The sequence below is a fragment of the Eptesicus fuscus genome, chromosome 16 (genome assembly GCF_027574615.1).
Source record: "Eptesicus fuscus isolate TK198812 chromosome 16, DD_ASM_mEF_20220401, whole genome shotgun sequence".
NCBI lineage: Eukaryota > Metazoa > Chordata > Mammalia > Chiroptera > Vespertilionidae > Eptesicus > Eptesicus fuscus.
Window position 1 is genome coordinate 22,425,890 of NC_072488.1, and position 20,018 is coordinate 22,445,907.

A 20,018-nucleotide genomic window follows, 5' to 3' on the forward strand; every position below is an offset into this window, starting at 1 on the left:
CCTTCCAGTTACAAACATGTAGAATGACCTGCTGGAAGGAACTGGATTCCAACTCTGTCTTGAGAAGCACCCTGAACTGGTAGTGGTTGTTTATTTCTTGCCTACTTTTGTTTCTAGGTCTCTGAACCCCTTCATGCCCTGCTTACACAGGTGTAAACCCAAACACACACCCCTCTAAAAACATCCTTCTTTCCTTGCCCCCCTGCATACTCTCAAAGGCATGTATTTTTAAGCACAAAATTCCTTATTTGCTGCTGAGCAAGGAGGAAGACTATCTTGTCAACCCATAAAATAAAAACACAGTCCCTTTAGAGAGCTCACCAGGCACTGTGTGGTTCCAACAGCTTTTACTTCTTGCTTCCACCCACCATCCCATCCTGCCTCTGCCCAGCACAGGGAGGAAGTCGGGAAATACTTGTAGATAAACACAGGACAACCGAAAGACATGACCATAAAATTACTTCTAAGCATACACATCTTCTGGTTCTTTGTCAGTGAACTGCTCCTAAGGACAAGATCGGGAAATCAGAGATTTCCCTATTGTACCTTAGACATTCCTGTTTAGTTTACTTTTCCCCAACCAAGGACCAGGGGCTTCTGTTCCACCCACAGGCAATGAGATACAGTCTGAACCCAACTTGAGAGAAGGGAGATGGCTAGGAAGATTCCTTTAAAAAACTGGGGTTTACCTCTGTTATCGCACCTGTAATAAGAGAGAGGCTAGGACTACCTATCTCAGTCCCCTGCCAGTGCTATGGTTTACAGTTTGGGAGAAACAGACTCTAGGACTGAAGAGGTTACTGGCACCACTGGACTGCAGACCAACACCTGTAGGAACGATGCTGCAAGGTGCAGCTGATAACTGGCAAATCCAATAATCTGGTTGGACTGGGAATGCCATTTAATGTGAAGTCTGGCCTGAACATGGAGGCAGGAGTTACTAGGAAGTCAATGCTGCCAGATGAGCAGTGGAAGACGGTGAACCTGAGAGTAAGTGTACCTGACCACGGGACCAGCAATGCTCTGTCTCCGATTCTGGATGTGATGAACATTCATTTCTTTGCTCTCGCTATCAATTTTATCTCCTACTAGCTGGTTTTTGTTTTGTTTTTTTCAATGTTGGATTTTTCCTTTCTTAATGGCTTTTCAAGGAGTTTTCACAATGTTTTTCATGTGACCTTCACCCCAATTGTCTGACGGTATCATCCCCTTTTTACAGTTGAGGAACCAAGAGGTTTCAAAACAAAGTGATGAACGTAATTTTTGCTTCAGCTCGTGAGGGTTTAATTCCTTTAGGAATTACCCTTCTGCCATAAACAACTAGAAAACTGGACAAAATGTACGAAATTGTTTTTAAACATTAGACATGGGCAGTGCAAGACAGTGATCCCCGACAGAAGGAAACAAACAAGGCAAGCCTTTCAATTGCCCCAGACTACTCCCCACAGTAGAGAAAGCTTGTAATCTATGGGGCATCAGGGAGAGATCGGAGAGAGTATCGCTTTGTTAATGGAGCTAAATTTGCACTAACTAAAGGCTCCTTTTTAGATTGGATCCATCTTAACAAAGCTTAAAAACAAGTCTTAGAAGAATTCTGATCAGAATATCTGAAGACATAATATTATATGATAGTACTCCTCAAATTAAGTCACAGATTTAACACAATACCTATCAAAATCCTAGCTGGTGATTCTTTTTAATACATATTTTTATTGATTTCAAAGAGGAAAGGAGAGAGAGAGATAGAAACATCAATGATGAAAGAGAATCATTGATCAGATGCCTCCTGCACACCCCACACTGGGGATCGAGCCTGCAACCTGGGCATGTGTCCTGACCGGGAATTGAACCGTGACTCCTAGTTCATATGTCAACACTCAACCACTGAGTCACGCTGGCCAGGCTAGTATTTCTTTTTTTGCAGAAATCGACAAGCTGACCCTAAAATCTGTATGAAAGTGTAAAGGACCCAGTTATAACAATCTTGAAAAAGAAGAAAAAAGTTGTAGGACTCACACATCCTGATTTTAAGTTACTACAAAGCAGTAATAATTAAGACAGTGTGGTCCTTGCATAAAGAAAGATATACACTGAGTGGCCAGATTAATAAGACCACCCCCCTTCGTTGGGCCACCTTTTGCCTTCAATACTGCGGCGATTCTTCTTGGCATTGATTCCACAAGTTGTTGAAAGGTGATGTGAGGAATCTGACACCATGCCTGATGAATAGCACTGTCCAGTTCTGTGAGATTTGATGGTTGTGGAACCAGCTGCCTGATGGCTCTTTTAATTTCATTCCACAAATGCTCAATTGGATTGAGATCTGGTGATTGTGGGGGCCACATAAGCAAGGTAAAGTCTCCCTCATGTTCTTGAAATCACTCCTGCACAATACGAGCACCGTGGCATGGCGCATTGTCTTGTTGGAAGAAGCCATCTCCATTGGGATATGCCATCAACATGATAGGATGAACTTGATCAGCAATGATACTTAGGTATGTTGTGCTATTCAGACGTTGTTCCACATGAATTAAAGGGCCCAAATCATGCCAGGAAAACATGCCCCAAACCATAACACTGCCCCCACCAGCTTGAAGGGTTGTACTCATGCATGTGGGGTACATGCTTTCATACTGTTTCCGCAAAATTCTCACTCTGCCATCTGCATGATGCAACTGGAAACGTGATTCATCAGATCACATGACTTTTTTCCAATGCTCAACTGTCCAATCCTTGTGCTCCTGTGTGAATTGGAGACGTTTTATCTTGGTAACTGCAGACAGCAAAGGTGTTCGAACAGGCCTTCGGCTTCCATATCCCATCCAATGCAGTGTATGGCTAATTTGCCTACAAACATCAGGTGGTCATAATAATCTGGCTACTCAGTGTATAGATCAATGAAATAGATTTGAGAGTTTAGAATTAAATCCATGTATTTATATGGTCAATTTACAAAAGTTAACTCAAAATGAACCAAAACCTAAATATTAAGAGATATAATTATAAAACTCTTAGGAAGAAAACATGGGTACAAATTTTTGATCTTGAATTAGGCAATGGTTTCTTAGATATAATATCAAAAGCACGAGCAACAACAGAAAAAATAAACTGGACTACATCAAAATTAAAAACGTTTTTACATCAAAGGACATTATCAAGAAAGTAAAAAGACAACCTACAGAATTGGAGAAAATACTGGCAAATTGTATATCTGATAAGGTATTAATATCCAGAATATATAAGGAACTCTTACAACTCAGGAATAAAAAGACAAATAACCCAATTTAAAAATGGGCAAAGGATCTCAAGTCATTTCTCTAAAGAAGATACACAAATGGCCAAGTAGCATCAGAAAAGATACTCAACATTATAGCCATTAGGGAAATGCAAATCAAAAGCACAGTGAAATACCACTTCACACCCACTAGGATGACTATAATAAAAAAGATGAACAATAATAAGTGAAGTTGATGATGTGGAGAAATTGGAAACCTTATACGTTGCTGATGGGAATGTAAAATGGTGATGTCTGTTTGGAAACAGTTTGGCAAGTCCTCAAAAAGTTAAACTTAGAGATGGCATATGGCCCAGCAATTCTACTCCTAGGTAAATACCCAAGAGAATTGAAAATATATGTCCCCCCAAAAACTTAAGTATGAATCTTCATAGCAGCATTATTCATAACAGCAAAAAGTGGAAATAACCCCAATGTCTATGAACTAATGAATGGATAAACAAAATGTGGGCTATCTATACAATGAAATATTATTTAGCCATAAAAAAGAACAGACTGTTGATTCATTCTATAACATGGATGAACCCTGAAAACATTATGATAAGAGAAAGAATCCAGACACAAAAGACCACATGATGTATGATTCCATTTATATGAAATGTCTAGAATAAGCTTTCAAAAATAACTTGCTTAACTAATTTAATTGACATGGGCAACTAGTTTCAGATGATCTGTGATGAGGGGGGCTGGAATGCGGCAAGACAGGAACACACAGCAAACCTGAAATTACAGATCTGAGACCCCAGTTGCTCATCTGAACAGTATTTTACTCCTGGGGTGGAGATATGGGTAAGGGGGTTTTGTGACATTGTTCTGTTACAGTTCCAGACACTCAGCCCAACTCACACTATTATGAAGCCCTCAATTTTGGTCATAGAAATGGGAAGTAGACCAGGAGCCAGAAAAACTTATTTCACTAACCAGCTGTGTGACCTTGGGCAAGTCACTTCATTGCTACAGTTTCCACTCTACCTATTGATTAAGTGGTCTCTGAACTCTAAAATTCTAAGGATTGTGGGTCTATGTACTCAGCACCAGGCTTGGAATGAATGAGGGATAAACACCACATGAACCTAACAATCTATCAACACACCCTGTATTATTCTGACATCGGAGAGGCAGCTAGGAACCATCCGCTTATTTTAGGAGCTCACTGTCCCTGGGAAAGACACTTTTGGCAAAAGCAACAGCTCAGATGATAGTCCCAGTGTTTTGGAGAAAAAGACTAATTTATTGACAACAAAGCCCGTTTTTTTTCCTTGAAATTTCATAGCTGCAGGCCCAGAAATACAAAGTCCCCAGAAGACTCTAAAAATGTGTTCTCAATTCCCTTTTATCTCCCACCCAGAGCTGAGAGAATAGCACCAACTGTGTCATATTAAACACATCTGCATCTAACACTGATAAAAGTGCATGACCGAGGGAACAGATACGAATTGTTTTCAATTTGTTCAGATGGGATTGGTTAAATTTAACCAAATTAGACCAAATAATCAAAGCAGGTGTTTGTAAGTTGCCAATATTTTCATTCTCTGTAATTGTTTGGCTATATTTCCCAGGAACTTAGGTAAAGGAAGTTAATATGTATAAAAATCATTGACCTTATATTTATTCATGTCACACATATATTATTCATGTTCTAGGCAGTACAAATACAAGGCATTGTTGAATACTTCTCACAGATTTTACCACTTAACCATCATCAACATCTAAACTGGCCTTTGGGAGGGCTTACATGACCTAACCTCCATTGTATACATACGAGCAGTAATAAATGAGAGTCTGTCTTCTATCTAATCTTACAATGATCTAAAAGCACACTGACCAGGCATGTAGACTATTTAGGAATTCTGACTTCACGCGCACAAGCTGGTAACTTCTAAGGCATTTAGAAGAAAAATATTAACAATAAAAAGTCACACTCCAATTAAAACAAAATGTTTATTGCATTTGGCAAAATGATGAGATCTGAAACTATAAATCCCAACTAACCAAGAAAGCACAAAATGCAGTCACCAGCAGCCTGGTGTTGGGAAGTGTTTTGTGCAGTGGCTGTAGGTCCACTTTCAAAAGGAAACAGAGCAGGTGCCTGCCCAGGAATGGTCAAGTTTTCTCTTTCTAGTAACTGCTCCAATCCTGGGAACACCTCACATTATTCCAGAGACCCTCAGGATGGGAGACAGAAACGCAGGCAAGAGGGTCACCGTAAAAGCATGTGTTCTAGAACAGTGGTCGCCAACTGGTGGTCTGCGGACCACTGGTGGTCCGTGGGGTCCAAAAGGTTGGCAACCGCTGTTCGAGAAGCTCTTGTAAAGGGGATCCCTCTCTGAGGCCTGGGGGTCCTGCAGGAGGGGCAGAAGCCTGAGAAGTTATGTCAACAAAGAGGATTCTAGGGCACCCCTCCTGAGATAGTGAGTGGTTTTCTGACTCTGGCCCTGATGGGGTTGTGAGGCCACAGTGTAGGTGGCTGGAGAGCTCAGGCTCTGCTGTCTTTTTTGTTACTTGTTTTTATTTTTATTGATTTCAGAGAGGAAGGGGGGAGAGAGAGAGAGAAACATCAGTGATGAGAGAGAATCATTGATCAGCTGCTTCCTGCATACCCCCTACTGGAGATCAAACCCGCAACCGGGCCATGTGCCCTGACTGGGAATCCAACCATGACCTCCTGGTTCATAGGTCGATGCTCAACCACTGAGCCACACCAACTGGGATCAAGCTCTGCTATCTTACCACACATGTAACATTAGGCAGTTTTCTCTGTGCCTCAGTTTCCTCATGTCTGAAATGAAGGACCATGCCTGGCTGGGTGGCTCAGTTGGTTACAGCATCATCCCATACACCAAAAGGTTGCGGGTTCATTCCCTGATTGGGGGGAGTACAGGAGGCAACCAACTGATGGTTGGTTTGACTCTAAAGTCAATAAACATATCCTTAGGTGAGAATTAAAAAAATTAAAAATAAAAATAAAATAAAATGAAGGACCACTAGTATCTCCTTCATGAATGCATGCAAAATGCTTACATAGTGCTTGGCATAGAGTTAAGTGCTCAATAAATATTGGTCATATTATGATCTCTACAAGAAAGATGACATATATTTTTAATTATTTTAATTTATTGATCTTTAAAAAGAGAGAGGAAGGGAGAGAGAGAAACATCGATTTGTTGTTCTGCTTATTCATGAAATTCATTGGTTGCTTTTTGTATGTGCCCTGACTAGGGATGGAACCCACAACCTTGGTGTATCAGGACAACATTCTAATCACCTGAGCTACCCAGCCAGGGACTATGAGAAAGATGATATTGGAAATGTTTCCTGAAAATGAGAATATGATGGGCATTCAATATACATTTCAGATGTGATGTGGAACAGGATGGACAAATCCTTCTCCACCTAAAACATTTCTATGAAATTATGTCAATTCTTTACCTCTTTGGGATTAACTAATTCTCTTCGTATATAGTTATAAAAGGAAGAACCAGGTTGCATAAAATTAGTAAAATAGAGACTAGGAAAGAAACCCCCCTCACAAACCCACCAAGAGAACTTCAACTGAAAGTCAGAAAGTGCAAATAGGTAAGAGGCTTGTTTAAACACTTGGTAAAAGAAAATGTTCAATTCAATTGATGTGAAAAACACAAATTTAAGGGGTGTGGACATAAAAGAGAAATAGAAAGTCCATCTCTCAGAATAAGAGGATAAATATTTAGTCAAGATTCAGATAGAATTTCAGTAAACAGGTATTTCACTGGAAAATTTCCAACCTGAGAGCAAATAATTTGAGATGGGTTTAACCTGAGAATGAAAGCTCTCTATTCCGCGCCCTGCCCAGGCCTGTAACAGCCTCCGAGTCCTGTGGCAGCAAGGCTTTTTCTTCCTCATCCCCCAGCTCCAACCAGAGACTATAATTTTCTTTCCAGCAGGAAACTGATATATTCTAATGATGACAGCTGGATTCAGAAGAGGAAAAAGAATACAGGGGACAGAGAGTCCTCGTGGGTTTAAATCACTTTACAACTCAAAACAAAACCCCCCAATTTGGAATTTTTAAAACCTAGTTAATGGCTGAGAAAACCTCAAATGATTGGGAAGTTCTAAGATAAAAGTTTGAATTACACAAAACACATCATTATCTTAAGCTTTTCTAATCATCTTCCCTGCCTTTCCCCTTCACTGTTTTTCTCATTGTTTATGCCCCCGGCCCTTCAATGTGGTTCTCAGATACGTGAGAGGTAGGAAGAGCCTTCCAAGGTCACTTAAAGAATAATATTTGAGAGGGTCTGGGTTTCCTCCATCCAAAAAGGTTTTCCTGAAAGTGATATTACTTTATTTCTTTGGGAATAATTAATCTCCTTCATATTTAGATACATTTACTGTTGAGATACATGTACACACACGAACAGAATTATATTGTGTAAAATTCGTACAATGAGAAATCAGAGGAGTGAACCTCCCTATAAACACACCATTATAAAACAACTACTTTTAGCAATATGTTGCCTTTAACTTTAGTCTGGTCCTCCACTCTTCACCACCCACCTCCCGAACTCCCAATACCGATGACCATAATGCCTGCACATATCTCTTTGACATTCCGAGAAGGAATTTTCTGTTACATTCTTTTTTAGTGACAAGAGGAACAGAGCTTCCTAAGGTTGCTAAGAATCCTATGAGGATGCAGGCATAGAGAGAAATGTCACCTCTTCTATGAAGCCCTTACTGTCCTCCCTAGTAGAAATGACCATTCATTCTTTAGTGCCTCAACTGTATTCAGTACACATTTCCTTTCTGTAACCCCTTATTGCAACTACTTATAAGCCCAAGACACATTCATGTATATCTCCAGATGTAGGTACTCAACGTGTCTGATGCTAGTTGTCATGTCTGAAAGAAAATAAATGAACAACAACAAAAAATGATCCTTTTCTAGATCAAAGGGGCAGGAGCAGACGGAATCAACTGGGTTCCTGACATTCTATGCCAGGGATGCTGTGCCTCAGTGTCTTCCTGAGAAAGCAGGCATTTCTTCTTTCCTGAAAATGTTTAAGAATAGAAGGAAAGCCCAGCCAATGTGGCTCAGTGGTTGAGCATTGTCCCATGAACCAAGAGGGCGCCCGTTTGATTCCAGTCAGCACAAATGCTTGGGTTTCGGGCTCATTCCCAGTAGGGCGCATGCAGGAGGCAGCCAACTGATGTTTCTCTCTCATCAATGTTTCTATCTCTCTATCCCTCTGATACTCTCTAAAAATCAATAAAAAAGTATTTAAAAAAAGAATAGGAGGAAAACAGTGAATGTGAGGGGTAGAGCATAATTCTGCTAGGCTGCAGGGGATTAGATTAAATGCATGGTTTCCAGGTCATGATAATGATGAAAATAATATTAACGGTAGCTAATATTAACTGAGCACTTATTCTGATGATGCAAAGCACATTCATTTTTGCAAAAATTCTCACTGGAGGATATCTTTTCCATTGATTTTTAGAGAGAGTGGAAGGGATGGAGGGTGTGGGAAAGAGAGAGAGGGAGAGAGAGAAACATTGATGTCAGAGAGACACATGAATTGGTTGCCTCCCACACTCGCCCCAGTGGTATCAAGCCTGCAATCCAGGTATGTGCCCTTGACCGGGAATCAAACCTGCGACACTTGGGTGCGAGGGCCAATGCTTTAACCACTGACCAACACCGGCCAGGGCTGCAAAGCACATTCTTTGGCTTACAAGGTAAACTATAATGCTATGACATTATTCTGAAATCATGTTGAAATCTACACATCTAAGTAAGTGATCACCTTGGTTGGTAATATACTTAACTATTGTTCAAATGGCCTTTGAAAACAATTTATGAAACACACAAGAATAGTTTTCATTATTTTAAGCTCACAAGTTTATTTTTACCTAAACAGTGCTATCCCTCTTAATCACCATTGTATTTGACATTTGGTTAGTTCTAAAAATCTAGTTCATCCTCAAAGGAGGACAATTTGTTCTATTGTTTTGTGAATGTATTATATGAATACATGCCTTCATAGAGGTAGACAAAGATACATACACATACATCCTGTGGTTTATGAGGGTAATTCCCAAAGGACTAGACAAAAGCAGTACTTGTCTAACAGGAATATAATATGAGGCATATATGTAATTTTGATTTTCTAGTAGCCACATTTTTAAAAGCAAAAAGAAACAAGAGATGTTAATTTTAAGAATACATTTGATTTAATCCAATATATAAAAAATATCATTCTGACTCATAATTAGTGAAAAATCAATGAGAAATTTAACACTTTTTTTTTCATACTAGGTCTTTGAGATTTTGTGTTTAATTTTATTCTTACAGAACATCTCAATTTGGATCAGTCACATCCCAAATGCTCAAGAGCCACATGTGGCCAGTGTCTGCCATACTGGACAGTGCAGGATAAAATATTTAGAGCTATGGTTGTCATACTAGGATAAGAGTTTGGAGGAAAGGATGATTCAAAATGGCCAAAGTCATCTTTATGGAAGAGCTAAAGGACAGGCACTTGGAGAAGAGAGAGGGTATTTTACAACATTCAAGGGTTAACCCTTCTAGACAAGAAATAATGGTACTAAGTCAAGAAAAACTTAGTTCAAATAAACTAATAATTACAGTCAACCACACAACTCTGATAGGATGCCACTGATTGGACTTGTGAATGGTAAGCAACTCTTTCATGGCCAAGGCCCTTTAGACACTAAGCAGAGAAGTATTATAAAGCTACATGGAATCTGGAATTGAAATACAAAAATGTTGGAAACCCAAAACAACTTACATCTGGTAACATCTGGTTTATAATCTCTGGACCCCAGTTAGCTCAAGAGTAAAATAAAGCGGACACAACCCTGAGGTGTCTTATAGCTAGGGTGACCTATAATTTATTGCGCAAACCTGGACACTTTCAAGAGTAAAAGGGGGCACTATTAATAATTACGCTGGGACGAGAGGCATAAAGGAGGACTGTTTTACAGCCATAAAACTATATGATCCTATTCTACCAAATGGACACAACAGCTACTCCTGTGCAGGGATGTGGAGCTGATGAAAGTCCAGGCATGTTCTTATTACCTCTGCATGGCCGGGGGGCTCTGTGGGCTAATATGCATTGATCCGGGTGAGGTGGTTTCGCACCTCCCCCTCAAAGTATTTTAACTTGGTTTGAATTTGGGAGCAGGGTTCCATCTGGACAGAGCTGGACTCTGACAGCCTGAATATATTTACTGAAGACAACAAATCATTGACAGACTAAATTTAACAGAGGAAAGGCCTGGCCTGCTTGTACTCAGAGTCTGACTCTGTAATTGTAGCCTCCTTCAGACAGGCCTAATCAATTAGAAGAGGCTGATTTTAACCAGTTGCAGGCTCGTTACCCTGCATTCCAGTTTGTGTTGACGAAAATCAGTTTCAGTCTGTGGCCTGGAACTCATGTACAGCACTTCCTGCGGCCTCTTATATAAACACATCAAAAAAATTTTTATTTGGAGTTGCCCTTCTCCCTTTTAAGAAAACCACTTTGTGAATCATGATTAAAATAGAACAATTGTATGTGGATCTGGGACCCATACCAGGAAACATATATGACCCAGGAACACGTATAAAGTCAGAGCTTGAGGTAGCGAGGGGTGGATTTGAGACAGTCTCAAATATCCAGGCTCCCAGCTCAGTTATCTCCACAAATGGAACAGAAAGAACTCTTATTGGAAATGATGACCTTTCAAAGGAAATGCATGAAATAAGAAAAAGCCAAGGTCTTAGAAACACAGAGCGTATCTGAGTAGATTCCACACTCTTCCCTGAAAGACCACATAGAAAGGAAACGGCAAACTTCCAACTAAACAAGGACATGTTTCCTGGAGAAGCTTCTATGAGGGAACCACATGACACTATGTTTAATTTTGATGTGTGGTTTAGTCTTAACAAAAGTAGAAGGTGAGGGAGTGTGTGGTAGAGTCACTCAAAACCCCACCTACATTTCAAAGACCTGTAACCATTCCAAAATATGATAGAACCATGAATCATACCTGGCTGGTTGCCTTTTGTGGGTTTGTCAAGGCAGCGAGTCAACAGGAAGAGGATATCAATATACACAGCTCTGGTCACCAAACATGGATTTTGCCTAGAAAGGTAAAGAATAGAAAAATAAATTGATATTTTCTCTCCCTGAGGCCTAGGTCACAGAAAAGAGAAAAATGGGTATTTTTCTACCAGGCATGTCATGAGGCTTAGGGAGTTACAGCAAATGTTAGAAAAGAACAGATAATCACCAATGGTGAGAACACATCAGTAAGTCAAGTGGGAAAAAGAAATCCTAAAGCGTGTGGTGAAGGTCAGGCCTAGGCGTGTATAAAACAGATAACACTTTACGCTCTGGCTACAAGTAAAATAAACTGAAAACAAACAAAAACCGATATTGTCTCTCAGTTATCTGAAAACAAGAAGTGGTGGTGGGGAGGACCATATTCTATTATTTTCTTCTTAATGAACAAATCTAGGGGGAAAACCACTGGTTATGAAGATCACTGGTGTAGCATTTTGGAGAAGGAAAATTGCACTCACATATGACAAACCATATCTACGGACTTAAAGGAACCAGCCGAAAAACAAACACATGAAAGCATTAACAAACACCGGAGCAGACATTCCTAATAAATGGAATATTTTCTTCTCTCAATAAATGGAGCAGTCCATTGTACAATATGACCCACAGGCTGGAACAAGTGAGTGGACTCGGATGTAGGGATCTAGATACAAAAGGAAGAATGGAGTCTTTCTTTTGAGAATGGCACTGCCCTGGCCAGGTAGCTCAGTTGGTTAGAGCGTTGTCCCGGTTGTGAGTTCGATCCCTAGTCAGGGCACATACAAGAATCAATCAATGAATGCATAAATAAATGGAACAACAAATCAATGTTTCTCTGTAAAAATCAATCAATCAATTTAAAAAAAAGATCAGCACTGTAGGTCCCTGGCTCTGAGCCTCAGTTCATCCTGACCAGGAAAAGGGCCCTAACCTCCTCAGTGTACTAATAATTCGGCACAAGGAGTAAAAACAGTAGGGACAGATCTGGGTTTGAGTCCTGGCTTTTCCATTTATCTCTGTGACCTGAATCAGACTCCTGACCTGTACAATGTGAACCCTAGTCACCTCTGTGAGTTACTGTATTTGGTGTGGCAGAGTGAACTGGAATGCCCACCTCGGTACCCATGGCAGATGCCCCCTAAGCGTTCATTCCCTGCCCTTCTCTGCTTCTAACATGAGATTGGGGAATGGCACAAGTGTTCTGCCTAGTGGATTTCCATTTTCTGATCCCTAAACCTTTCTTCTCATTCCCTGTGAATAAATTTACCATTTCCCCGAAGTTCATTCCCACTCTGACCTGAACTGCCTATATCTTAGGGCTGCCATATGTTTTAGCAAGAAAGGCAATCAGATACTTATGATTTAAAACAAAACGGTCTTTTTTTTTTTTTAAATATATTTTATTGATTTTCCACAGAGAGAAAGAGAGAGGGACAGAGAGCTAGAAACATCGATGAGAGAGAAACATCGACCAGCTGCCTCCTGCACACCCCCCACCGGGGATGTGCCCGCAACCAATGTACATGCCCTTGACCGGAATCGAACCTGGGACCTTTCAGTCCGCAGACCGACGCTCTATCCACTGAGCCAAACCGGTTTCGGCAAAACAAAACCGTCTTGTTTCAAGGTTTCTCTGTTGCTGACCTGCCTCATTTCTGTCTCACTGACTTGCTTCACCAACACTATCTGCTCGCTCCCTGGCTCCTACCCTGCCATCACTCCTAGTTTATATGTATACCTCATGTTTGGCCTAATTTCATACCTGCATCTGGTTATTTTTTAAAAATTAGTTTTAAAAAATAGGTAACACATGCGCATGGTATAAAAATAATTCAAACAGTACAAAAGGACATAGTGTGAAAATTAAGTTCCTTTTCTATGCCCTCACCCTCTACCCGTAATCTGTTCCCTAAGGCAACCATTATTACTACTTAGTATATCCTTCCAGGAACATTCTGTTCTTTAATAAGCATCTATCTAGAGCTACCCACTAGTTTATTTTTACATAAATAGTGGTTTACTATGTATAGTAAGCCTAACCTAACACTGTCAATAGGTTCTGTGACTTCAAGTGAAAGGACATTTAACAAACCAATTTGACCATAGGCTAATTGATATAAACAAGAGTTAAGTTCCTACAACATCTCGTCAACATTATAACATGATGACGTTGAAGGAAACCATGGTATTTGAGGAACTGCTGTACTAACTTCTGAGCATTACTTTTTTCACTAATATATTTTGGATATCATTCTATTAAAAACAGAGATTTGCCTCATTTTAATAAAATGGCTGTAAACGGCTCCATTTCATGGATGTGCCAATCCCCCATTGAAATAATTCAGATTGTGTAAGATACTTCGCTGAAAACAATGCTGCAATAAATGTACATGTACATCAGTTTTGTGCATATAAGAGGAGAAAGTCCTAGAAGCTAAATTGTGGGATCAAAATATTTGCACATTTAAAATTTTGATTGATTTTGACAAGGTGCTCCCCAAAGAGACTGTACCAATTTACACTTGCACCAACAGTGTGTAAGAATTCTAGTTTCCCCACAACCTGGCCAACACAGTGCATTATTAAACTCTGACTTTTGCCAACATGATAAAAGAAAAATATCTCATTGTATTAAATCGCAATCAGAATTATTTTATTACTAGAGGCCTGGTGCACGAAATTTGTGCATGGGTAGGGTCCCTAGGCCTAGCCAGCGATCAGGGCCAATCAGATTCACCGCCTCCTGGCCTCCCTGCCTCCTCTTTCTCTCACTCCATCAGCGCCCCACCACCGCTGCTGGTCGCCTGCCATGTTCCGCACCTCCCCCTGGTGGTCAGCGCACGTCATAGTGAGCGGTTGAACTCCCAAGGGGACAATTTGCATATTAGCCTTTTATTATATAGGATAAGTGAGGCTGAATGTCACTTTACATGCTTTTCAAAAAAGATACTTGAAGTTTTTTTTCTGTGAACTGTATCAAATTCCATGTATATTATGTTGTTGGTCTTTCCCTTATTGATTTGTAAGAACTCTTCGTATATAAGAAAATCTACATTGTCACATATGTTACAAATGTTTTTGCAGTTTATCACTTGTCTTTTAACTTTACTTATAATTTTATTTTGCAATTCAAGAATGTTTAGTTTTATGCAGTCAAATATATCAATTTTTAAATTTATGTCTCCTGAGTTTTATGTCAAGCTTACAAAGTCTAACCCTTCTCCAACATTTTATATAAATTTTCCCCCATAGTTTCTTCTAGTACCTTGCAGTTCCATTTTGTTATTCTTTAATACTTTTACCTATCTGAATTTTTTACCCCTAATCCTTCTCGTATTTTTTATCTCTACCTAGTGACCCCCAGGTGTCTCAATTATGACTTCCTATCCTTACTCTCCCACCCACTATGAAAAGCCCCCAGTCTATGAAAACTTCTTTAATGATATCATTTGCAATTCTAACATTTCCACTGTTAAACAGGTAGGACTTTCCCTGCCAAAGAAAGGGCTACTCAGAAAGAAAGGGAGAAAAACCCTGTGGGGGTTAATGAATCATCAGATGTCTAGCACAGGGCAAGGAAATGGCCTGCGGAGAGCAAATGAAATGCCTCCTGAGCCTCCAGCTTTAAGCTAGGTGCTGGGGGGAGATGCACATGAGATCATTTCTGACCTCAGAGAATGTTGTCTAGTTATATGGAGAAAAACAAAATACACATATTTTGTTATGCTTGGTATCCAAAATGATGAACTATAAAGTCAAACTTTGGGAGAGGATATAAGGAGTTAAGAGCAACAACAAATCAGGGTGGACTGGAGAAATGGAATGGGTTTATGAAGATGTAACTCCAGCTGGGCCCTGAAAGATGGGGAGAATTTAGACAAAGTTGACAAGCAAGGTTATGTTGAGAGGGGGCAATAGATGTAGAAAGGCATTAGTCTGGCTTGGCTAGGGACCTGGGACACCAGGTTGGGAAAATGAGAGGATGTGTTGAGAAGGATGGAACAAGAGCAAGGCAAGCCAGGCCTTCAGAAGGTGGGATACTTCGTGTTGGCTGGATGCTTCTCATGTAAAAACATACTTCCTGCTCCCAGGTGGCCTCACAGGCATAGCTTCACACCTGGATGTTCCTCTGTCTGTGGAACCACGAAGGGAAGTGTTGGGGGAACCGGTTTGACTTTCAAGTCTGATGAGGAGCTTAGCTTCCAGGAGATTTTTAGCGAAGTTAATGTATTTTTTAAATTTTCTAAACGAGTAGGGGAAGGTTTGGCAAGCTTTAAAGCCCGCTGCCAGGCTGAGGTGTTCTGCATCTTCTCTGGACCTGGCACAGGCTGGTGCCCTGGGACCCTGCAGGGACAGTTCTGATGCTCCCATAACTGTGAAGCTCTGGCCATTTGAGTAGTCACCGAGATCATGGGAGGCTCCTTCCTCTGCTGCTGCTTTTGATTCCAGGGAACAGAGAGGATCTGGGCCACAAAGGAGTCCATCCATGGCTTCCCCTCCGAGACTGACTCAGAAAGAAATCCTGGCGCGCAGCCACCGCGCATGGCTCCACCCTGGAGCCCTGCCACGGCCACAACCACAGCCACATAACATCCCCGTCTGGAGTCAGAGTTGGGCTTCACTCTGAACTGGCTTCTAAGTCAGGAAAATAATTTTTTCTCCCTCTTTTTCTCACTCTTCCTTGGTGTTTGTTCTGACTTGGAAATGGTACACTGTGAGTTCAGGGTGAGCCAGAGGTTTGTTCTCGGTCTGTCAAGCCACTTTGATGATGGGAATAAAATCCTGGGAAGAGCAAGCCAGCTGGACAGGAAACCAAGCCACAGGGTTCTGGTGGGCTTGGGGCTTTTTTCTACCCCCAAATGGAAAAACCCTGGCATGGGGCATGGTATAGTGAAGATTTAGTGTTTTTAAAAAAGCTGAAGTGGTCTGGGTCTCACAGATGGGCTGAAAAATAGCATAACAGTGGCTTTAGAAGGAGTAGCAGGAATCAGGTACTATGAGGACTGAGTTTACATATCTAAAATGAAACAAAGGGCCTGTTAAGAAACTTGCTTTCTTCCACTTTTTTTTTTTTTTTTTATCATTTGTCTCCTGACAAAAATCTGCCTGAGAACCTGATTAATATGTTTCTGCCTTGGGAAATCTCTGAACTTCATTAAACCTCCTGCCCTCTCTCCTGGACGTCGGGGGGAGGCAGAAGGCAGGGCAGAGAGCAGGGCTTCCCAGACACGTCCACAATGGCCCTAGTGTCTGGGGGACAGCAGGAGCTCTTGGGAAGTCTGTGATAAATTATTCACTTCTCCTGTCCCTTCCGGAATCCCAGTGGCTGCAGAGCTTTCTAACTGAGGACCATTCATTCAGAAAACATGTACTAAGAGGAGACTAAGAGCCAGGAACAGTGCCAGTGTTTGGAAACATGAAGATGAAATGAATCAGTGACACAGTCACTGCCCTCAAGGAACTTAGAGTCCTGAATAGTGTTTTTCAAACTGTAGGTTATGGTCCATTTTGCTGATTATGAAATCAACTAGTGGGTAGTGACCAGCATAAGAGGGAGAAAAGAAAGGAGGGAAGGGGAGGGAGGAAGAGGAAGGAGGGAGCAAACTAGGGAAGGTAGGATGGAAAAAATATAACCAGAGTGCATCAAACTAATAAAGGAATTGTTTCCTTCACTTGTAAAGTCCTTACTCAGAATGAATTTTTAATAAATTTACATGTAAGATGTAAATAATTTATGAAAAGCAATTAATTTTAAGTAAAAATACTGATCGATTTGTTCTAACTCCTTTATTTTTCTTTTCCAGGTAATAAGCCACTCTGCATTATACTGAATGGTACCTATAGGGTTATGCTTGGTATCCAAAATGATGATGGATGTGTTGAAAGAGAACATTCCTGAAATTAAATATGCTAAATCTTGAGTAAATTCCTTTTTTTTGCTGCATTTTTTAGACTGTTTTTAGACTTACCTAAACATTAAAATTTCAAACTGTGCAAAATTTCATGAGTGTGTATATACATATTCATATATCCACACAGCACATAGATACACATTAGGTCACATATAAGATGTATTTTTTTGTTGTGAATGGCCATCAGAAAAACTTGAAATCCACTAGTTTGGTGGGAGAAACATACAATCAACACATCATACTAGAGTGTGAGGGGTGCCGTCAACAGAGTGAAATTAAAGATGGTGGGAGAGGAACTGTGTGGTGTACCTAGGTGCGTCAGGAAGTGACTTGGCAGAGAGCCGGAGAACGAGGGAGTATCTGCAGAGTGACCACAGCAGAGGAAGCACAATGTGGCCAAAGGCTTGGGCACATGGCAGATGTGGAGAATAACAAGAAGTGCAAAGGGGAAGTACAGCAGAAAATGACAGAGGATGAGTAAAATGCCCCAAACAGGAGAGCTTAGGAGTGACCTTTAAGAGCTCCAAAAACTCCAAGGGGGTAAAGTCCCTAGTGGGACCCCTCAGCCCAATTCACATTGGAGAGCTGGGATCCCCACTCACTACTGTGAAGCATGGTGGGCTCCCTGGAAGGGACAGACTACACTCTTCCAGAAGAATGCACTGCCCTCGTCAGGTTGCTCGTGTCTGTTAAGTTCACTAAACCAAGTGACCACACCTGGACTTCCACAGAGGTAGGGTCTGAGGTCATTCCAGTCCCCAGGGAACTACTCCCCTAGAATCCTGATTAGACTCATGGCTTAACTTTATTAACCTAGAAACACTGACTGAGCACCAGGAGGGATATCCTACTTGGGACAGAAAAGGAGAGAGAGGACAAAGTTCTGGCTTTGCAAAGCCTATGGTCTTGTGTGTGTGTGTGTGTGTGTGTGTGTGTGTGTGTGTGTGTGTGTGCGTGTGTGTGTGTGTGTGTGTGTGTGTGTGTGGTGTATGTGGAGAAAAACAAAATACACAAAAACCACCAAAGGGAATGTCATTAGGGAGGGGTTTAGAGACAGAGGAGGTTCTGGCCAGTGAAAGGAAAGAAGCGATTCCAACAGGAGAGTTATCAAGAGCAAAGATACTCAGGTGGGGGCGTGCCACATGCAGGGAAGAATGATGACCAGAAAATCAAACAGGTGCAGCTGCCAAGCCTGATGGCTTAGAATGACCCTGGGTCTCAAGTCCTAGCAGGAGCTCATCACAGCCCATCGCAGGCTCATCCTCTAGTCTCAGCTCTACACAGGCCCACTCCTACTCACATCTCTGTTCTCAACTAAAATGGGCAAAAAGCATGGGTAGCTTCTCACCACACAGCCAGCAGTGGAGTTACTGAAGCTATGTTCTGGGGACCACCCCAGGCCTGAAACAGGATGGCAAGAAGAGAACCAGAAAAAGAGAGGCAAACTGGGTGGGCAATAGGAGAGAGAAGGAAGATGAGAAGTGGGGGGAGGGAAAGAGAAAAAGAATGATCGAGGGAAAGTGGTAGTAGAGGGAGAGGGAAAGACAGTCTATAACAGGTTCCCATGAACCCCACCACTTGACAATGTCCAGTCACCATTTCCTTTATTTAAAACTCAGTCAAGCCAAGGCCGGTTTGGCTCAGTGGATAGAGCGTCAGCCTGCGGACTGAAGGATCCCAGGTTCGATTCTGGTCAGGGGCATGTGCCTTGGTTGCGGGCACATCCCCAGTGGGGGGTGTGCAGGAGGCAGCTGATCGATGTTTCTCTTATCGATGTTTCTGGCTCTCTATCCCTTTCCCTTCTTCTCTGTGAAAAATCAATAAAATATATTTTAAAAAAATAAATAAAACTCAGTCAAGCCCAGCTGGCATGGCTCAGTGGTTGAGCGTAGACTTCTGAACCGGGAGGTCACGGTTCAATTCCTGGTTGGGGCACATGCCTGGGTTGTGGGCTCGATCACCAGTGTGGGGTGTGTGGGAGGCAGCCAATCAATGATTCTCTCTTATCATTGATATTTCTCTCTCTCTCTCCCCCTCTCCCTTCCTCTCGGAAATCAATTAAACACACACACACACACACACACACACACACACACACACACACACACACAAAACTCAGTCATGCCTGTACTCTAGGAAACAGCCTCCGAATGGCTGACTTGACAGAGGACATTGTGCTGACCTTCCTCTGGTCTCCCAGAGATCCCGCTGCCATCTCTGTAGTGTAGGCAGCTCAAGTCTCTGCAGTGGTCGCTGTCCACAGGCCAGACGCTGCCTCTCCTAGGAGGTACATCTTTTTTTTTTTTTTTTTTTTAATACATTTTATTGACTTTTTACAGAGAAGAGAGATAGCTAGGAACATCGATGAGAGAGAAACATCGATCAGCTGCCTCCCGCACACCCCCCCCGCCCCCACTGGGGATGTGCCCGCAACCAAGGTATATGCCCCTGACCAAAATCGAACCTGGGACCCTTCAGTCCGCAGGCCGACGCTCTATCCACTGAGCCAAACCGGTTTCAGCAGGAGGTACATCTTTGATGCAGGCCACATTCAGTCATACAAATGTGGAAGTGTAAACTACACAAAGAGAACCCCTCTCTCCCTTCTGATTTCCATTTTTACCACAGCCCATAGCCAAGCAACAATCATATGGCATTCTTAGAGAAACAATAGGGGATTTGTTTAAACCGAGATGCCAAATGGTCATGAATTGC

At 41.6% G+C, this 20,018-nt stretch overlaps 1 protein-coding gene across 1 annotated transcript in view; it reads right to left on the reverse strand.

Moving 5' to 3' along the window:
* Positions 1-20,018, reverse strand: part of THADA (THADA armadillo repeat containing) — a 293,480-nt gene that overhangs the window by 58,274 nt on the left and 215,188 nt on the right. The window contains exon 30 of the mRNA XM_028140017.2: positions 11,336-11,430. Within this exon, the coding sequence (XP_027995818.2) occupies positions 11,336-11,430 (95 nt within the window). The remainder of the gene's footprint in view (positions 1-11,335; positions 11,431-20,018) is intronic.